The following is a 22,744-nucleotide window of genomic DNA, read 5'->3' on the forward strand; positions in this document are numbered from 1 at the left end:
TTCTTTGCAATATTCAGGGGTTATTATATGGAATGAGTTGCCTATTAGTATAAGGAATTCCCAATCCCTTTCAATATTTAAAAGTAGGGTAGAACATTTTTTACTTATGAAACGTTCTTCATGAAAAAAAAAAGTTTTCATTCCTCTGAACTTATAATGAAACGAAAGTGTTTAATTTATTCTAGTGTAACATAATGTGTGTTTATATCTTATTGTTCCATGTTTGTGATTATTGTCTTTATTATTGTATAAAACATTGTATATGTGTTTTTAAGAAGGCCCCGAGGAAGACTAGTGCTCGCACTAATCGGATTACCTTCTATAAATAAAGTATTATTATTATTATTATTATTATTATTATTATTAAGATATCAGGTTAATAAGACAAAAAAAAACTTATTAGAATTGCATCTATGAATTATTCGAATAAATATTTAGGAACCAAATTCCTATTGTAATTTTTCGAATTTGTTCTTCAAGAATAATTCGCAAAAATGGACAAAATAAATTAAAAACACAGTTGCATTTGCAAATAAATTAAGAACAGAATTCATTGAATGATTGTATCATGTTTAGCGTTCCTTTCGAGAATTTTCTACTTATATTGAGACGGCATCACTTGCCGATTGAGAGCTACAAATTTTAAACTACAATCGGCACTCGTCAATCACCGTCTCACAACTTCTTTCCTTATGCTTTCCTTTTCAGCCCCCGAAATATGTCGCTATCATGGAAAATAATAATTATCTACGTACTCCGTAATTAATAGTTAATTTGTTGAGATTTTGAATCAACTGTTCTTTCATACAGTTACACTCCTAGCTTAATTTGTCTGAGGCGGCATCTCGTTAAATTATCAAAGGATGTAATCATAACTCAGGCCTTCAAAAGTTGTATACCCCCAAGCAATCAAAGCTATCAATTATATAAACTGTGAAAACTAATTAAAGCAATTTGATCCACTACAACCATGTATTAGATCAAGTCTAACGGTACTTAAAATTAGGAAATATGTAAGTATAAACATTTATAAATTATAAAACAATCATTTTATATGCATTAACTATGTAGATTTTTTATGAGAGTAACCGAATAGCAGTTTTACTAACCGATACTCGCATCGTTCGACGGTTAACCAGTTAACCAGGTACTCGTTGCCAACACTAGTTATTTCAATAATTAAGTGTAGTACTTGTCACTCAATTATTTCAATTATCACTCTTTACTCTAATTCAAATCAGCAGAATATAACCTGTCTTTGTTAAAAAGCTGTTTTAATAGCAAACACTATATGTTTCATCAATAAAAAAACACGTTTGTCATGGTTTTGATTATCTGTGTGTAACTAATGTTACCAAGTGTATTTGTTACCTTATTTTGTCTCCATAACCTTCTCTGCATTATCATGCATATTAGTTTTTGATCGACATTGTAGTTTTTTAAAAAAAGATCAAATAACTATCGAATCTTTAGAATGTGGGAGGATATTCTTTTGTCGACCTACATTACACATTTATTACCGTCCACTGGTTTTTCGCGGCGTGGTTTTGAAAATCGTGGAGTTACATAGCATATAGGAAAGCAATTTCATTAATTAAAATAAATATCTGATCTTTCTTCGTTTTGCGCTATGTAGAGATCTGTATTTTAATCAGATTGATGGGAAAGTCATTTGACGTTTATAGTCAAGGAACTTTGATAAATGCGCTTGTTTCAATTAATCGTCTATTATTTATTTCATCTAACAGTTTTATATAAACCTACCCTGCTGTGTGCTAAATAAAGACATAATGCTGATTAATGTAGTTTACATGTAGCTATGGTATAGATTAAACAGATATAGACAAGTTAGGTAGCTTTTATAATATACCAAATTAATGAATTCAATAATTGCGATCGTGTCAGATGAGAGTAAGCCCTGAAAATTAGAACCAGTGAAATTAACCCGCTATACAGTATGTCAAATAGCAATTGGAATAACTGATGAAATTAATGGAAAATTTGAATTGACAAACAAGTTGATGAAACAGGAATATCAGCAATCTCGTTTAACGTTGTTTGCATTTCGTTAGTTCTATGGACGATACAATGAACATGTCAGCAAATACAATTTATCATTGAGTAAAAAGCTTACTGACGTTTTTCATACTTATTGTTAGTCCATTATTTATACACTGAATTAACGACATATTTTTCCGTTATTTCCCGATCATGACAAGGAGCACACGGCAGGTGTGACTGGTTAGCAAGGGATGCTCACATATCCATGGTATCGATCCCACCTTTGTATTTTGGAGGTGGTGTTTGCTTTGTTCCTATTTTGTGTTATTTTTAGACATTTGATCTTGAAGGCTTTACGACATGTTTTATATTCCCCCTTACAAAAATTACCCGATATTCTAATTGTCAAGAAAAAAAGAGCTCACTTTAGAAGGAGATACTTAAGATCAAAGCATAAAACAGGAAAGCGATAAAAATTGAACTGGAATAATTATGTTTTTGTTGTCTATAATGCCTGTAGATGTTTTAAAGTTTGTTTCTTAATTATTTTTTAAGGCAGAAAACATATTTTAGTGGTTACATGTAGACTACGAGTTATTTTCTAAACGATTTCTCGGGTATTATGATGAGAGAGAGAAAACTTGGCTGAGAGATTCTCATGTTTCCATCTGAATTGCATGGAAGAAAATAATCAGGCCAGGTACCCACAAGATCCCATGATGTAATGCTATAAAATAAATCTGTTGCATTCATTTATTATTGAAAGAGTATGTTTCGTTTTTCTTTCATCCAGGGCAAAGAGACGATTAAAAGGTCACGTATCAAAGAATGTCAGGCATTATCAGAATGGCGGGTTTGGGACTTTCTATTAGAATGCACGGTACGATATAATTTTGTCCATGTTTACTCACACAAATGAACTGTTCAGGTTATAATAGATAGAACAAAATTAATATTATTGGACTTTTTCCGTTTACATAGGGTGCAAATAGAACATTTTCGATAGTAGTAGCGTTAGAAGCACAATAAGGTTTTTGATCGCTTGCTGCAGGTAATTAAATCGTAGATATATATGTGATTTATTGAAAGTTTCAATATGTCGGTAAAATTTGAGAATAATATTTGATAGATATAAATAGAAATCCTACTTTTAATACATAATTGACCTAATTGTACATAACATAGACAATGTAAATATAAAAATATTTATTTTGTAATGCAAAGGCCTATCATGTCTTATTATAATTATGACAGTTTAGTAGATACATACATGTATCATATATATGCTGAATTATTCTCTTGAAAACTACAAAGACAAAATTTGTTATCTAGTGATTTATTTATACTTTTCATAAAATATTATTCATTAAATTGAGAAATGATCATTAGTTTTATTCCATATCAGCACATTTTATCAAAGTTGCTCAATTTTGACTGACGTTTTTCTACTAGTTGATAAACAAATATTTACACACTGAATAGTCGACGCATATTTCCCGATTATGACAAAGAGCACACATCACTCCTCCATGGCATTTGATCACACATGTGATGTTTTGGAGGTCCATGTTTGCTCTGCTTCAAAATTTGTATTGTTAAATGAACTTATTGGCTTGAGCTCTATTCTTTAAGCTTTTTGCAATTCAAAAGCATGAAAAGGGAGGTGTTGCATATGAATTTCGTTGACAGGTGTATTTTTGTTGGAGGAGTTCTCTGTCATGATGGTATTGATCTTGATGATTGGCAATGTACAAGGATTTGTAGCAGACCCTAACGCACAACGTAAGTGTATTTAAGATTTGGTTTTACACTTTTCTGTTCGTGCTTATCTCTTCTGATAAATTTTACCCACATAAAATACTAATGATATAAACCAAGAGACTGATTAAGTTTTCTAAACAAAATGCTTTTTAGTGAATTTATACTTCAATACAAGTATATCAAAAATTAAAGTGTTTGTTTCAATAAACGCAGGCGTTGAAAACGTTACAGCTGTATAAAAAAGAACTTTGTATACATTTTTTTTCATAAAAACTGTTTTCATCTGACGTTCTAGTTTTGTGGTGTGTTTTTAATTCGAAGTGTATTACAGCTAAAATTAAAATGATGATTAATGATGAATAAAAATTTCACGGTGTGCCTTTGGGAAATATTGAGGAACACGATGAAAGGCTCTTGAATACCAACCCCATGCTTATGTAATAAATTATTTATATACTGTAGCTGTTGGACCTCTCTGTTATTCCTGTTTACAAGTCGCACATCAGAGAGACTGCACTCATATCGTCCAATGCGGGCCCAAAGAGGTGAGTTGTTATACACATTTATCCCCTCAAAAAAATTACTGAGTTTTTTTTTTGCAAGTCAATGAAAAAATATGAACCATATTATAAAATGGTATAGTGTTTTACGATATAATAAAAGAATTCTTTAAAATGGTACAAAAAAAAAAATATTTTTAACCAGTAAGGAAATCAAAATGAATTTTTACAAAATGTTGTCGAGGCATTTCCTTACTTTTATCATACGTTCTTTTTAATAAAAGTTTTTAAAATAACCTATTATTCAAGTTAAAGCTAAAAAGCTACGTCAAATAGTTAAGCCTTTCATGAATATTAATAAGATAAGCAGTTTTAAAATAATATACATAAAACAGCTTTAAAATACTTATTTTATATCATTTTTTCTACATTAAATGAGTTTAACGAAAAATGTTTTCATTTCTTTCTTTATTTTAGAAATGTGTTGGGAGAAAGTTTATAACTCTAGATGGTCTGGAATATTTCTCATCCGGTTGTGCAACAATAGCTGTAAGTACTTTCAGTACTTTGATGATAAAGCTACTTTTCCCATCTGCAAAAAAAGATATACGTATAACATTAAAAATCCCAATCGAGTTTTGTTGTTTAATGAAAATTTGGTCTTTGTCCAAAATGAATATTTTGGAAGAAATTAGATAACTTCCTGTTAAATTCCAATTTAAATTGCCAGCTACAATAATCCTTCAGTAGATATTTTCCACATATAATTGATGAAAAATTAAGGTAAGAAAGTCGGATATACTGGTTTATCAAATGAAAATAAAATAGTAATAAATGGTATTCAAAATTCATAAGTGGACTTATGTTTTACCTTAAGAATTATGCTTATATTTAATATAAGATATGCTTACAACACATATAGTACAATATCTTTTATGCGCCCGGATCGATAGATCCGTGGCGTATATTGTTTTTGTCCTGTCTAACTGTTTGATTGTTTGTTTTTTTGTCTCAAACTTTACCCTACGCCATAACTTTTGAACATTGAAAGATAGACACTTCATATTTGATATGCTTACCCTACTCAGCTATGTTAAGGAAGGTCAGAGTTCACATTCCTTGTACATCGTATTGGAAGTTTAATTGTGACGTCATTGAAATTTAACAAGCCACAAAAATTAATTAACGACATGATCATGCGTAAATAACAACCTGAATTTATTTATTTTATCGAATATTTATAAAATCTTGTAAAATTGCAATGCTTGATAGCAATACAGTCGAGTAATAGAAGAAAGCCTTTCGTCAAATATGACGTCATCAGCCTTGACATGACGCATTACAGGTGATCCAGAGGACTAGATTCACTGGTTTAATAATTACAAGAATGCTTAAATAATTATGATACCATTGCTAATTTTTAGACCTAATCATTAAAACTAAAAGAAAATAATATATTAAATACAATGTGTATAGAATATGAATTTATCTAGTAGCATTGAAGCTGCACAGGGATAAGGAATGTTGAGAATATCGCTGATACGATAAGCGTATTCGTGATTTACATCAAAAGTGCAAGGGCATAGACTATTTTGTTTGAGCTGAAATTTGGAATATTTATTGCTTGTATAGTGTATACATGTATTTTGAAAAGTGCTGGGAGCTGATCCTGGTCTGCATAACATTTATTTTATTTATAACAGAATTTAAGCGAAGTGTGAATTTTTAGCTATTATAAGCATTTTCAGCAACATTTTAAGTACTTCGCAAACAGCACTGACTAGCTCCCAGCACTTTTTGGGTAGAGGAAATAAACCTCTTTTAATGTGTACCAATTTTTTTCTTGAAAAACAAGCGTATGCCCTTGCTCTATCCCCATTTCCTACATTCATCTTAACAATTTTATTTTTATACAAGTCACGTGACAAACAGCTGATACGTGCGATATAACTGGTAATAACTACAGCCCAGTCCTATCCATTATTGATAGCAATATTACATTTTCTACAAGTATTCAGTTGCGTTGTTAAATTTTTTTAAAAGAAGTAGTACATATTAAAACGGTGCAAAGGTCACATTTTCCATATCGGTCCTTAACATAGCTGAGTACCTTTTAAGCTCTTTCAAATGAAACTAAGGTCAATGACCTTGTAACCTTGACTGAGGCCTATATGGAAAAAATATTTTTTCAGCAAACTTTAACCTTCGCCATAACTTTTGAACCATGAAAGATAGAGACTTCATATTTGGAATGCGTATTTTACTAAACAAGTGCTTTAAAATGACACCAAGGTCAATCACCTTGTGATCTTGACTGTGACTTATATGCTAAAAATATCTTTTTTAGAACTTAGTTGCCGCCTGGCGCATAGTGTTTCACAAACACATATTGTTTTACAATCAAAATATGATTTTTAATTTTTTATTAATAATCTGACCTACTCCTGATGCAATTAAATACTGTTCATGTACAAGGAATGTGGAGTACATCGGTCTTTTAAGCAAGACAAATCGAACACTTTGTCGAGGAGCGGTCCTGTCATAGCAGGGCATGATGTTATAAAGACCTGTGATCAGTGTTGTGATGGCAACTACTGTAATCTTCAGCTTTGCGATAATCCAATACGTAAGTCAACTTTACTTTATCAATTTAAGTCGGATATTGAAATAGTTAAATTGCAATAGCTCCATATGCACGCGGACTTTGTAAAAATCATATAAAAGATTTGCTTTCTTATTGGAAAATTATGCAAATAGACTGACATTAATGTTGTGCAAAAAGCAACGAATTGTTTAGGATGCAGATAGTTGTTGAATTTGTTCTTTGAAATAATAAGACCCTGCAAATAACTTTTAATAACATTTTTAATGATGTATTATTAAGAATCCACTTATAGATTTGAAACGGGGTCTCATCTGTGATGACGTCACTCATCCTGCCACATTCTACTTGTAGTATTAAAGCAACGGTGTCTCCGCTGTGATCACGTCATTAATCCAGAAGATTGCAATATCTCTCTACAATGCAATGAAGATCAAGTAAGTGTTTTCTATAAAACGGTTTGACAGGAAGTTTAGGAGCTGCAGGGTTCTCCACATCTGAAATGATAACCACAGAGGAAGCGTGTTATTTATGTTAGACTTCTTAATCTTCATAATCAACGATTGGTTTTAAATTACCAATTTTACCAATGCAACACAAAACGCCGAAAAAGACGTCACTTTATACAGCTAAAAAATATAATTAAATTGAATCTTCATAAATGTACCATAATTTGACCAAAACTAGTAACCGTTTGAAGGATCTAAAAGAAAAAATATTGATTCAGTAGCCATGGAAATATTCAGAAACTAACTATTATAAGAATTGTTGTAGCCTGTTTTATGAAACGTTTTGTTTAAATATGTCTGAAACTAATGAATACCAATAAATAATTTGTTGATTGCAGGTGTACAACTTGTTTTAAAAATATAAATTAGGACCTAAATTAAATATTCCTAGCAATATCTTAATGGAAAATATTCTCGAGTAAAAGTATGTGAGGCTAAAGTTTCAAGATATTGAATTTAATACATCTGCAGATTTGCAGAATTATCTGCTAGATATCCTTCCACCACAAGAAATAATCCTTCGTACATCTTGCCTCTTTGTAGCTTTTTAGGCAGCTTTTTAGTTGAATGTTAAAACTTTAACATTGTTGAAATTAAATATATATCGTATAAAAATGGAGTTTTAATAAATAGCTTTGAATTAAGAGGTTCTGCGTGAACTTTTCTAAATGCTGACGAGTGACATATCTTAATTTGGCTTCTGTAGTTTCTTTTAAATTTGACATAAACAGGAAGAATCTACATGTCAAACAATTCAAACAAATACAATTGAAAGCATTATTTCTCACCTTTTTAAATGCATATTTGGAAATGCATTGACATCACAAACTACAAAGTTTATTCATGGATGTTGCCAAAAATATAAGTATGCGCCTGGATCGAAAGATCCAATGCGTATATTGTTTTTTTCCTGTCTGTCTGTCTGTCTGTTTGTCTGTTTATCTGTTTGTCTGTTTGTCTGCAAACTTTAATCTTCGCTATAACTTTTGAACCCTGAATGGTTGAGACTTCATATTTGGTACGCATACTTCACTAAGTAAGCTCTTTCAAATGACACCAAGGTCAATGACCTTGTGACCTTGCCTGTGACCTATATGCTAAAAATAGTTTTTTCTGCAAACTTTAACCTTCGCTATAACTTTTGAACCATAAAAGATAGAGACTTTATATTTGGTATGCATACTCCACTAATTAAGTTCTTTCAAATGACACCAAGGTCAATGACCTTGTGACTTTGACTGTGTCCTATATGCTAAAAATAGCTTTTTTGAACATTCATCATAACTTTTGAACCATAAAAGATAGAGACTTCATATTTGGTATGAATACTCCACTAATAAAACTCTTTCAAATGACACCAAAGTCAATGACCTTGTGGCCTTGACTGTGTCCTATAAGCTAAAAAAAACCTTAAAAACAATCATCATAACTTTTGGACAATGAAAGATAGAGACTTCACATTTGGTATGCATACTGCACTATATAAGATCTTTCAAATGACACCAAGATCATTGAACTTGTGACCTTGACTGTGACCTATATGCTAAAAATATGTTTTTTAACTTTGTTGCCGCCGGGCGCATAGTGTTTCACAAACACATCTTGTTATATTCTACAGAAGGAACTGCTATTTTACATTTGTCCTGTCGTTTTCTTTAAAGATTTGCTATACAGAACACATTTACCTAAACCAGGAAAAAAGATTCAGAATGGGCTGTACACCAAAGTCAGTAAGTACATAAGAACCTGAGAATTACAGTATTTTATATATGCCTTTATTTGCTATTCTTATCTTTCCCCCCAATAATGAACTTGTAAAAGTGTTAATGTATGAAAAGTACACAGCGCTGAACCTTTAGTATAGTAATGTTTTATTTCAAAGCAAATCTTTTGAAAGTCTCGCGTCCCGTCAGTTCATGGGTGTGTTTTTACAGTATCTGCACTGTTTACAAATGTGTTATATATAGAACATCAGTATAACAGATCGTCGTAAGTACTGCAAGCGTTAAACATTGTATTTGGCATACTGGTCAATAATATTGTTACACTGGTATCCAATTTACCCCATTATTACATAATTATGAATGCAAAAACAATTGTAATTTAAGCTGAATTATCTAAAACTGTATTTCTGATGTTCTGATACTTTACAGAGTATTCAGTAACTGTCTATTGCCATTTTAATTTTCTTTTTCATATTCAATCTTATAAAAAAAAATGCTGTTCTACTGTTAATTACTCTTCTGTGATAATATTATTAGAACTAAATTTATTTTCAACAGTATTATACAAGTGACATGTTTCTGTACCGAAACCTTGATATTTAACATTATTTTAGATTTCTTAATCAGTGATTTTCATTTGAGTGTAATTGAATGAACTTGTGATTGTTCAAGTTTGTTACACTGTACATGTGAATACAGAGATTGTAATTAAACGTAGGATACTCTGTGTATATACGTACAGGGATATGACATTAAAAGTACCATAGATTCCTTAATATGTGTAAAAAAAATTTTTTGCTAGAGGCACCACTGGAAAAAAAATGACTAGGTTTTTCGTTTTATTTGTGCTGAAATATATGTAAAAATCTCTTGATCAACCGTCAATTCCAGACTAGCTACCCAGTTTACGTCACGGGTCATTAAGCTAATAATTATACACGAAATCTAAGGAATCTGAAGTACTGAATATTGAATTACAGAGTTGTCTTGCCACCACTTCCTCGGGATCTCAGGTGGGAGTTCTTGGAAAGCGAGACAACGAGTTATCGTTCTTACACCGCTATAGAATGGCGTCACCTGCAGACCGTAAATATTGCGCCAAATGCTGTACTGGTGAAAACTGTAATCGTGACCTCTGTACAGAAAGACACCGTAAGCTATGCAACATGTAATAATACTTTATAACCTGAGTCTAACTTAAATGGCAATTAGGTGATATAATAGATTTTTCTTTTATTATTTCAACTTTAACTCACTTGATGGTAAAGTGATTATAGACATTCTCATACTAGTATTTGCTTACCAACATTAAAGGTACTTGGACACAGATTTGAAGTAAATATTTTCTCTATAATATCACGACGAATTATATATTTCAATAGCATTTCACACAAAAATTAATTTAGAATCTTATTTTAATTAAAAGTTATTAAAAATTTTGGACAGGTTTGATTGACACATCTTTGCAATTACACCAATTGTAACTTTATTCTTAATCCTTAGGAAAAGTAGCAATCTTGTTGTTTATTAATGAGAAATATCAAAACTTTAATTCAGAAAAATAATTTTATTCAGAGTAAAAATGTTAGAAAGCAAAACTCCTTCACAAGTATCATCATTCTATTGTGTACAGAGTTTAGCAAATCGATCAAACTCGTGCTATGTACACAGTTTTTGTAAATGCTCTATTATTGTTGATGTTTACGATTCACCGGGTGCGTTCAATCGTCAAAGTCCGCTCACCACAACTGCACGGACTGAAAATATATTGTGTGTTTGTTTTGCTTTAGAACATGTCTACTCTAAATTTTATTTATTATAGTATAAATATTTTTCATTTATACACAACAAAATTGCCAACTTTTAGTGTTAAGAGTTAAACTTAAATTTATGGACGTGCAAGGATGTGTCAATCAAACCGGCCAAAAAATTAAAAGTTTTATTAACTTTTAAATATAAGATTTTTAATAAAATTTTTGTTTGAAATGCTAATAAAATATATACGTCCTAATATTATAGAGAAAATATTAATTTAAAATCTGTGTCCAAGTACCTTTAACGGTAGTTCAGTCGGTAGAACGCTCACTCTATGATGGAAAGGTGCATTTGACTTTATTTTGGGTCCTTCCTGCTTAAAATCCGAGGCACCGTTTCACAGAGCACATTAGAATGGTAAGAGTCCTCACGGTTCAATATCACTGAGTGCCGAGTAAAATTCGTAATCTGTAGCCATTCGTTGCAATACATGTATATGACGTTTCTACATGAGTGAAACACTTTCGATTGGGTCGTAAAACAGCAAACAATCAATTCTGCAATCAGAATCGTTACCCTATTTAAGTGTCAATCATGTGAGCAATTAACATCATGATAGGTCGTTTTTACAGCTGTGGTTTACAGAAAAAAAGTTAAACTTTGAGTGTTTTCTTAAAGATGAATAATTCATAACTTAACTTTATATCTGTGGAGTAAAACTCTGCAATTTACCTTATTATGTATAAATTTAGCCGCATATTATTTTAATCTTTATGAAATTTTATATTAAACATGCTCAACGTATAATTTACTAGTATATGAAAGTATAATATAACGTTGAACTAAAGTAAGTATTTCATATAAATTGCGCGCAAGGTCTTCTAACGGTCAAATACAAAAATATACCACCCCTCTCAGTTGCACTGAATTCGTACATGTAGTAATGATTGTTATATGTTACATTCTTTTTGAATGAGCAATATCTGCATCAAAAACTGCAGTATATGATCTGATTATCGCATTTAATTTAGTCAGGGAAAGTTTTATACTCTTAAAAAAGATCACAATTGCAATACACGTATTTCAAAAATGTATATAGCTTACCCAACATGTCAATTTGATGTTGTGCTTTATGTTTCCATTGTCTCAAACCCCTATTCAATACGATTCTGTATACAAAAATGTTTAAAAATAACCGTGAAAAACAACTGAAAGAGGTAGAGCCACTTTGGGCCTTATTTGGCCCTGAGAATTTCTGAAAAATCAAAACTGCTCAGTTTAGGTTGCAAATGCAGTATTTATCACTTGGACTGTTGGTGACCACGTATCTATTAATTGTGACGTAATTTCACATCTAGTCAATGCATTATGACGTCATAAAATGCGTCATTTTCCTCATATTCTGTAAATTCCTTTTAAAATGACCTAAAGTTGAAGCACTTTTTCAATATTTCATATAGAGCACAACCTCTGATCCAAAATATGCCAATACATAATGAAAGGCCTATTTCTGAAGATCAAAAAACATGTTTTATTTTTTGGATCGTGGGCTGTGCTCATATTTTAATTCTTTGCTGAAGGTAGTCAAATAAGCATATTTTCTGCAAATTTCAAGAACATTGCAATTTCTCAAAGCCTGTTTTCAAATATTTAAATTCTCAAAACGAAATTTCATTATAGAGCATGAAAGCACCAAGTGTCTAATTTATTTTGATATATGAAAATGGAAAGAGGGTGATAGTTAATTAATTGATATAAGTACAGGGCCATTTTATGCATAAGATGGCTCTTGCTCTTTTAGCTATTTTACCTGCATTTTCCACTTCTTTAATCTGCATTTAAGGGCACCGACTATAGTTTCCATTGCGCAATATTTCGCGCATCATAGTAAAATGAGGCGTATGTACTATTTGATGCAACTTTTTTCGCATGATTATTAAAATTACACAAAATGAAGAAATTATAGATATAAAATGTAATTACAATTTGATACAACTGATTTTTTAACCGATTTTGCAATTGATAGGTATGTTGAGGTCATTGCAGTGTGTTTTTGATGTTATGATAATCTGTAGCTCTTAAAGAAAGGGAAAATAAAAAATATTATTAAAGAAAAAGTAATAAACATACGCTCTTGAAATTTAAAACATAGAAATTTGAGAATATTTGCCAATATTTTTATCACGTTTTCATGTGAATCCATTGTGTACGTCATATTTTGTAATACTGTATAAAAATAGTAAAATTTGCTAATTTTTTGCATTTTGAGATGCCCCCTCTGGTAACAAGGCGGTAGAATTTTGTGTTTCTTACATATATTGTATAATATAGTATTACTCATCAAATATTATAGTTTGAACAAAAATGTCTATTGTAGTATTTGTATAATTTGCTTTAAAGTACTAAAAATTGGCATTTTCCTATATAATCCTAGAGTAAATGTACCTGTATTTTGAGACGGTCCCTCATAAATACCTAGACGGTAGATTTCCCCCAAACTTTGCATGTACACTGAAGTTTATGTAAGTTTTATATGGCATAAAAATGAAGAGTTTCGCTATTGTAGTTTTCACACAATAAAACTATAGTCGGCCCCCTTAAAATATTATTTTGCATATAGGAAAGATGTAATGCCTATTTTTTTATTCGTATGGTAGTGGAATTAAGGAATCATGGAATGTATCATTTTTAGCCATATCCCCCCCACCCCCCCCCCCCCAAAAAAAAAAAACAATTGATAAACTTATTTAACTATTTGATTATAATTTTTTTTCAAATGAATCAATTTTTAAAAAAGAAAATGGAGCATGATATATGCATGTACACGTTTGCCTCTTAAAGAGTTTTTTTTTTATTATTTATGTTTAAGATTTTGTTTCCACTCTTTTCGAGTTGTCTTAGAGAAAATGGACTCTACTTCTCCTTGACCTATATTTAAAATAAATGTAAATGCACTTTTGATGATTATCAAATGTAGGAATCCTTCCATTTCTTTCTTTCTTTTTAATTTAATACTGTACACATGTTTATCATGTTTATCCTCCATGCAAAATAAGGTTTAGACAATTTTTACATTTTAACAAGCAATTTATTTCATGTAAAATCTTTCAAGTATTTTTGAGCTGCATCTTTTATAACGTCTCTAAAATGTGCTTTAATCTCTACAGTTGTTAACCAGTATCAATTGTTGGTTCCGCCACCATTGGTCATTTGTCAAGACTATGACGATACGTCCTGCAGGAGTGGTTTGGTGGATCCTACTTTCTGCCAGGATCTAGTAAACAGGAGGTTGTTTTGTCCAAGGACGTGTCATACATGTGGTACGTATAGGCATTTTATCGATAGGGTGAAGTGCTTTACAAGGAACTGTCAATTCATTTCATGAACTGTACTAATCAGATCAGAGAAATGTTTGAATTTATTTTATATTTTCACCAGTGTAAACTTGTTTTTTCCATTTATCTGTTAAGTTTTTGTCATTTTCAGATTATTCTGAAGTAAATCATACTCTCTTTATTGAGTTTTATGGGTGTCACTTTATATATAAAACTACGAATATTTACTATTTTCATATATTTCAAAAATTACATTTCCTTATTCTCCAGATATGGAGATAACTAACAGTATTCAATATCAAAGTCCTTAAAACATTACAAAAAACATGAGCAGAGCAAAGGACTTTGATATTGAATACTGTTAGTTATCTCCATATCCCTCATTCGTAAATTTATGGTCGATATAATGACCTTGTCAGCAAATACAATTTATCATTGAGTCAAATGCTGAGTGACTTTTTCATATTAAACTAGTTGTTAGTCCATTATTTATAAAGTGAATTGAAGACATATATCTTTTATTTCCCGATTATGACTAGAAGCACACGGCGGATGCTCACTCCTTAATGGCACCTGATCCCATTTCTGATGTTTCTGAGGTCCGTGTTTGTTCTGATCCTATTTTGTATTGTTTTATGGTCTTCGATATTGCATACTGTTCATTATTTCGGTATCCTTCATTGTATAAATTCTTTTTAGGTGAGAGCGGAATGCTTCAGCCTGTTACAACAGCAATTAGCACTACAGGTATTGGTTTGTTGATTTCTTCTTAACAAAAGCTTACAATTACAATTGCAAGTATTTCTTCATTTGAAATAAAAGTAGGCTTTAATTTGACTTTATCCCCTGGTTTCCTAAAAACCGCAGTCACGTGTAAGGGTTGGCAAGATAAATATCCCCTGTTTGGGTTGGAAAGTTTAATTTCCCGTGCCACTTTCTATGTGTTGCATGATGAAAATTTATCATTTGTTCATATCACTCCCTGTCCCAAAAGGGGATATAGTCTCATCATTCTGCAAAGACATTTTTGAATTTATTTGGAAGGCAAATTGTGATAAAATTAAACATGCAGTTTTAACTCAGGATAATTAGTATGGGGACTAACAAGAATCACATGGGCCACATCACTCACCTGAGTAACTTTGACCATACTGCTCTTTACCAATTCCCCCTTGTAATACATATTGTGACCCAACCCTACCACATGGGTCATAATTTGGATAATTTAAATTCTAGTACACTACAAACGGATGCTTCCATTCAAGTTTCAGCTTTTCTGGTCCAGTGGTTCTTAAGAAGATTTTTTAAAAAGTTTTTTTCCATAATTTTTCTATGTAAAACTTCAATTCCCTATTGTGGCCCCATATTCAGAAATCTCGGAAGATGATCTGAATGGTTAAGATGGGGATCATCTATTATTCCACACGAGTCAATAAAATCTTCCTTGTTCTTTTGGATAATAGCGTGATCTTTCATGGATGTCTAGTTCTATTGGTGCCTTAGATGTGTTATCAGGACCATGCCACTTATGCTGACTCGTTACATATATTAAATCTCGTTCGACCATGAAAGATTCAATAATAATACCTCTTTTATTATCATGGTAATGCTTTAGACTCCATGTACAAAAAACGACAAAAATGCTTATTTTTTCTGCTATTTCGAGGTGCTTTACAACAAAAAGATTGTATTTTACTAGTATATATGCTTAATTTTATATGCATGATATATTTTTTAAAAAATCAAGAAACATTTATTCACATCAAATAATATTTCAACATATGGTGATGATTTATTGCCCGATTTTAGAGGGAAATATCGTCTACCCCACTTATTTCATGAGCTGGAATTTGGGATATAATGCAATTTAGCACTGATATGAAAATAATTAATCAATTACCATTGAACTGTTCTTTATATTAAGCAATGACTTTATCTCCAAATTGTCATCAATATTGAATTAAATGGTTATAAAATGTGGGCGGAATTTAGAGTTAGCGTGCGTAGTTCTTACTTCTTTTCACGAAAAACGAAAACTTGTTTAAAAATCTCTACAGAAATAATTTTATTTAAGTTTACTTCTATTTTAGCTGGAGGTGGAATTTCTTATCTTGTAGCAGGAACAACTACCACAGCAGGTATTGCTTTTGTCTAAATATACGCTACACAGTTAAGGATACACTATGGAGGCGTGGCAAAATTTATGCGGAAAATGTTTTCTATGACGTCACATAATTTATTAGTTCTTCAAATTACTACAAAATTAAATCATTTCTTCTTAACACTGTTAAATAGTTCTGCACTGCATCAAACCTTACTTTTAAATGCATGTCGTTACTAAAACCCAAACAGCAATATATAAACAAATTACTGATCGCAATGCAGTTTTGAATTCTTCATCATAAAGAAAACGTTAATGCAGTTTGTAGGCAATAAAAGCCGAATAAGTTACATTTTATACAATGAAAGATGCATTATGTCGTTAAATCAAATGACTGCCGTCACGAGAAAAGGGCCCTTAAGGTCAAATTTTTACAAATTGACTTTTTGGTAAATTTTGATAGCCGGACTCTTTCTGAATGCAAATATACATAAATTTTGAAAATATCTCATTTTTAAGGTATTTTATGAGCATTTTAGTGAGGAACTCCAAAAACAACTTTGACGTTACTCACTGAAAACGTAATGACGTCGACTGCGTTTAATTCAATTTTCAAAAAACCTTAAAATAAAATTACATGTTATTTAAATACATATAACCTCAATCGTTTTGAGAATTAAAAACTGGAGAAAGTACTTTTTTCTTCAAATCGACTAGTATGTAACTATTCCTAAGGTATTTCGTACGTTATTACTATTTTCATGCTATTTTAGAGCAGATCTAGTAATTTCTTAAATGGGGTGTGGGTCTAGACAGAATCTAGGAACGGTGTATAACATAATCAGTAGGGAAATAATATTTGTCTAAAATCCATACAAATTGTTCTTTTGTATAAAATAATCTAATTCAATTTATAAAATATACAAAGCACTTGTAACACTTAAAGATTAAAAGAAATACCCGGTATATTGATAAAGAGAAAACCATGCAGAAGGACACCGCGCGCAAAACGGAGCACCCCTCGCAAAAAGCACATCGATCACGATATTTAAAAAAAAAAAAAACTTATGAGACAGCATTCCCTCACCAAAACACACGCACATAACCTTATTCCCTATAACTGTTACGATAAAAAAAAAACAAAACAAAAAAACATGTATTTCCTGTATCACCGAAAACTTCAATTGAGAAATAAATTCAGATACGCCAAGATAATATGTAAACTTGTGTTTAAAAACATCAATTTAAAAAAAATACACATGTATACGTTCCCTTCTTCCGTGCAAGCGGATTTAAGTTTTTTTTTTTTTTTTTTTTTTGTTACGTTTTTGAATATTTAATTTCAATTGTTTAAAGCTCTAAGTTTCTATTGTTTATCATGTTTATACAATTCATTTTCTTCGCCTGTCTTAGTTATGGAGTAGAAACAAAGTAAATAGGCAAATAAAGGATTGTCTTATGATCATTTATATACCGTGCCTTAAAATAAAACTTTCTTTGAATTTATACCTCAAATTGAAACCGCATTTAACTTCTTACTTTATTAAAAAGTAAATCACAATTAAAATCGGTTACAGATATTTCTCCACATTAACCTTTTTCTATTTTGTGGCACCTGTACCCTGTTTCACTTGAACACAACATTTCTATATTTCTTACAAGGACCGCTACTATGATCTAAAAAAATGATTTATGTTTAATACTGTATAATTTTATCAAAGAGATGGCGAATTGTGCTGTTCTTGTCTCTTTTCATTATATGTACACTAAGAGGTGCTTGACTTTTCTGTGCGAAATTACAGGTCCATTAAAATTTTGACGAAATCTATTTGAAACTGAATGAATACTAGTATATGGATGTGTCCTCTACAAAAATTTGAATTTATCAATTAAAATTTGTATATGACAAATTTTGTCATACAAATACATATACAAATTTTTGTAGAGGACAGAAGCCATTTCAGTTGGGGGGATATTTTTTTCAGTTGTGGGCACTTTCAACAACCAAATTTTCCTTGACAAGCAAACCAAAATTTTTTACGGTAACGAACGATCATCTATTCATTTTCCTCCGTGACAATGGCTAGTTAACTTATCCTCTAAGCTTTTCACATTTCGATGCAATTGTCTTATCCAATAATGAACTATTACGTCCAACATACGTTATTTGCTTTTATGTATGAGGCGGTTCTGTTAATAAAGTAAATAATTTTCTGCTCTAATTTTACTCTCTTTCGCTGAAAATATTTAGGCAAACCCTAGTTATTACTTCAGAACATGCCAAACATATCAAATTTAAAAAAGAAAAAACCCTTGACTCGTATCTTTCCCTGTCCCCACACAACTCGTTTGAAAAAAAGGGAGGTTCAGCCACAAAAAAAAAAAAAATTACCTAATAAAAAAAACTACCCAACCAAAAAAGGGGGTTGTCGAAACTCGAATTTCGCCGTTGGGGAGGGGAGGTTAGGTTCAGTCTTCTTTCAGTACCAAATTTTCTTAATCAAACATAATACTCTGCCTTATTCTTTTGCCCTATAGCGCACGAATTTGACTATGCTGCAACGTGTGTATGTGTGTGTTGAGGTTGGAGGATGCGTGCGACTGTATGACCAATATTTTCTTTAAAAGCAGAAAAATTTGAGTTTGTCTATTTAGAATTCCTTTCTTAGATGTTAGGATTATGACATAAAGTCTTATCTCGATTTCAACGTTGAGATATGCGTGGTATTTTGATACATGTATCAGAGTTGAAGATTTCAAACAAAACGTGATTTATTTATTTCATATCATGAAATCAATAGACAGAGAGATATATTTCACGCTCATTAAAGTTTTAAAGATTTTAAACATTTTCATAACTTTGGGAAGTTACACCCAAAACCATTTGTCACATACATTTCTGCCATACAATTCGAATGTATTTACTTGATCATTTTAAATAAGTTTTTGAAACAAAATTTATTTTAGTAAAATTTTCGTGGCATCCCAATCCTCCATATTTTTCCCCTTAGCATATTCTATTACTGTTAATTTAGTAAAAAAAAATATTTATTGTTGATGTAGAAGGTTTGGATCTCCCATGTTATCAGTATCTTTATTAAATCAAAGAGGGATTATGTTTCTTAGCTGTAACTTTAACCAATCTTTTTATTCGGAATTTCTTTTTTGGATTGTCTTCTTACCTCCCCCCCTTTTTTTAAACACAGTTTAAAATCGACAGTTCACCGAAGGCTGGCTATCGGGATACATCAGCATGATTAACTATGGATTAAAATTAAAATGGCTAAATACGTTTTAAATTATGGTATATATTTTTCAAAAAAAGGTAGCGCTTATAAGAATGGTATGTAAATAGATCTCTCGCTCTTTCTTTCTCTCTCTCTCTGATAAAAATATACATGTATATGGAATATACCTTTTAACATTGAGACTTCTTAACATGAATCAATTTAAGCATGTATTTGTAAATTGTTCAGAAAACAAATATGTAGCAACTTTAATTTAGTAAGGCATAGACATGTTTTAATCGCTGTTCCAAAGCTAGCCGCAATGTGCATGTCCAATGTCCCATATATCGACATCAAGTTAAATACTTAATTAAACAAAATTATTAATAAATTTACATACTAAATAGTAATAATATCATATACCTATTAAAAATGTCCGCATCAAGCTGCAAATTTTTGTTATTACACTTTGAATTTCAATTTTATTTCTTGTTTACAAAACAAAATGCAGACAAAAATTACTTCCGTGTTTACAATACCGCGACTTTGACGTCGTTTTATGAGCATTGTGACGTCAAAAGATAAGGGCCCTTTTCTCATGACGGCAGTCAAATATTATTAACAGATATATAAACGGTTATTATTCTTGGATCATGATGGATGCATAGATTTGTTCGTATACAGATTCATTGGAAAGTTAAAAAAACGTCTCCACCCAAAAAATGATATATTACAAGATAATTGAAAAGTGCTGAACATGATGAAATCTTGCAAATGAATATTAATCATTTATATCATAAAGAAAACGTTAATGCAGTTTGTAGGCAATAAAAGCTGAAAAAGTTACATTTTATACAACGAAAGATGCATTATGTCGTGAAATCAAATATTGTTAACAGATATATAAACGGTTATTATTCTTGGATGATGGATGCATAGATTTGTATACAGATTCATTGGAAAGTTAAAAAAACGTCTACCCCCCCCCCCCCAAAAAAAATGATACATTACAAGATATTTGAAAAGTGCTGAACATCTTGCAAATGAATATTAATCTTTTATATATTCGAGGTTAATAATATATTAATATATATCATTGTCTATGATATTTTAATTGCCATTGTGGCAGGGTGTGTAGATAAAAACCACAATCATTGCCAGCAATATAAGGACTTTTTCTGTGATCCTTCAAACCCTGGTGGAATAGATGTGTGTCCAATGACCTGTAAAACACCTGGATGTTCATCATCAGGTCAGCAGATTTAAAAACATAACGATGCCTGTTTTAAGCAAATTATAGAATATATATTTTTTAAAACGTCTTCTTAAAGGGATAATGAAAGAAGAAAAACTTTTAATAAGATATTTATATACACTATATATTTACTTCTACTTCAGCAGGAGATGGAATCTCTCTCCACGTAACAACACCGACTACATCAACAGGTATTGCTTCACTGAAATACAGGCCAATATCTCCTTCATAAAACAGCAATTAAAATAACATGTTTGTTTTTCAACAAGCATATTTGATCTGCTCTATTATGAGTGAAAAAATTGAGACTTGGACGTTAACAACACACTATCAATCTTTCATTCAAACAGGTGCCAATATGTGTTGGTTTCTACCAGAACCACTACATCAAGTAGATGTCCTAGTTATAACGTATTAATTTTTTTCAAAGGAAGCTCAATGCATATAGGTGCATGCACTTAAAATTATGATACCTACGATGAAATATTCATTTGAGATTAAGCAAAACTGATAAAAATATCCATTGGTTAAGATGGTATGTTTGTATGCCTTTGTAGTAGCGTGTTTGGAGAAAAATCCAGGCCGGTGTCAGCAATATAAGGCCTTTTTCTGTGATCCATCAAATCATGGTGGAATGGACGCCTGTCCAGTGACCTGTAAAGCACCTGGTTGCTAATCAGGTAATCAGATTGCCAAAAGACAAAGGAAAAAAAGGGAAGATTAACCCTTTTGTTGCGAAATAAATGATAACTTTTTGCATGCTATATTAAATGTCATAATAAAACAAATCTAGTAGATCATATTACGGGTTCAAAACAGGAAGATTCAAATTCACACGTTTTCTTTAGTCAGAAGAGTATGTAACAGTCATGAGCAGTGTATTTTTTATATATAATTACATGACCATGACATGACACATGGATATAATTTATACAGACATATGGGTAATTATTATGATTATGTCTACAATATATAGATAAATGATGCTTTTAGTTTTTTTTTAAAATAGCAGATTTTGAAAACCTTTTCATCACATCATGATATTCTTTTTTTACAGGATAGTTGAATTGATATTACTTGTCACTATAAGTGAAAATAAAACATATTTGTAAAGAATTAACAATATTTTGTTTTTTATCAATATTTTTGCCCTCTGTTTTAAATAATGCTGAAGGTTCGTCCGCACAAAACATAATAAAAGTTAAATATGCAATATGAAGAATGGCCCCCTTGGAGAAAACAAAACAAATGAGATATTGCAAAATTTAATTACATTGTAAATTGCTTATATGAGTTAATAAAAACGTGACGTCTATCCCCCTTTTTGAATTTTACAATACTTTTGAGTATGATTATAAATCATTATGTGCTACCTCAATCTTTACAGAAACATCATCCATGCAATAAACATTGTGGCTGGGTTTTTTTTACCCCTTTATTGATGACAGGCAGCAGCAATTTTGTATCTTTTTTAATCCTATGATGTACTAAAGGGTCAGCTTGAAGTACATGAATATTGTACCTTGTGAAAGATTACAGGGTTTGAATTCGTATCTTAGTCTGTTAATGTCCCCCTTTTTTCTATGTACATCATGTTACAATGTCATTATTGTGCAGAAGGTCAGATTGTGCTATATTTTGACTAAGATGTGTAATACTTTATATATGAGTTTCCTTTTTCTGAGACCCATTTTGAAAATGTTTTACTTCTTTCGTCTATTACTTTGATAAATGATATACTAGTATTTCACTTCTAAACGCTGTTATTTGTTTTTGTCATCTTTTAACAAAAAAAAAAAAAACAACAAGCTAAGTCGTTTGGCAGTAGATCTAAAGAGCATAAAGAACATCACTGAAGGATAGAGGGCATTAAACTGATATCAGATATATTTATCGACCTTTTAAAAAATCATGTATATTTCGGATTAATAAAATTATTAATTTATACTTTCTTAATGTTTTTCAATATTGTGA

The 22,744-nt window shown here is 31.0% G+C and overlaps 1 protein-coding gene across 1 annotated transcript; it reads left to right on the forward strand.

The window, feature by feature from the left end:
- Positions 1-2,843: 2,843 nt before the first annotated feature.
- Positions 2,844-21,446, forward strand: LOC134255022 (uncharacterized). The gene is made up of 12 exons (XM_062737551.1): positions 2,844-2,881; positions 3,691-3,783; positions 4,225-4,307; positions 4,740-4,811; positions 6,738-6,888; positions 7,219-7,301; positions 9,035-9,103; positions 10,078-10,249; positions 14,020-14,172; positions 14,887-14,934; positions 16,278-16,325; positions 21,328-21,446. The coding sequence occupies exons 1-12, from the start codon at positions 2,848-2,850 to the stop codon at positions 21,444-21,446; spliced, it is 1,125 nt and encodes a 374-aa protein (XP_062593535.1). The 5' UTR covers positions 2,844-2,847.
- Positions 21,447-22,744: the final 1,298 nt, after the last annotated feature.

Source organism: Saccostrea cucullata, unplaced genomic scaffold (assembly GCF_032062105.1).
Source record: "Saccostrea cucullata isolate Sc308-1 unplaced genomic scaffold, CSIRO_AGI_Scuc_v1 ctg6407, whole genome shotgun sequence".
NCBI classification, from domain to species: domain Eukaryota; kingdom Metazoa; phylum Mollusca; class Bivalvia; order Ostreida; family Ostreidae; genus Saccostrea; species Saccostrea cuccullata.

Coding starts and splice junctions, on each gene's coding strand:
- LOC134255022 (XM_062737551.1), top strand. CDS start 2,848: ATGGCGGGTTTGGGACTTTCTATTAGAATGCACG. Junction 4,812..6,737: donor CCGGTTGTGCAACAATAGCT/GTAAGTACTTTC, acceptor TTCATGTACAAG/GAATGTGGAGTACATCGGTC. Junction 16,326..21,327: donor AGGAACAACTACCACAGCAG/GTATTGCTTTTG, acceptor ATGCCTTTGTAG/TAGCGTGTTTGGAGAAAAAT.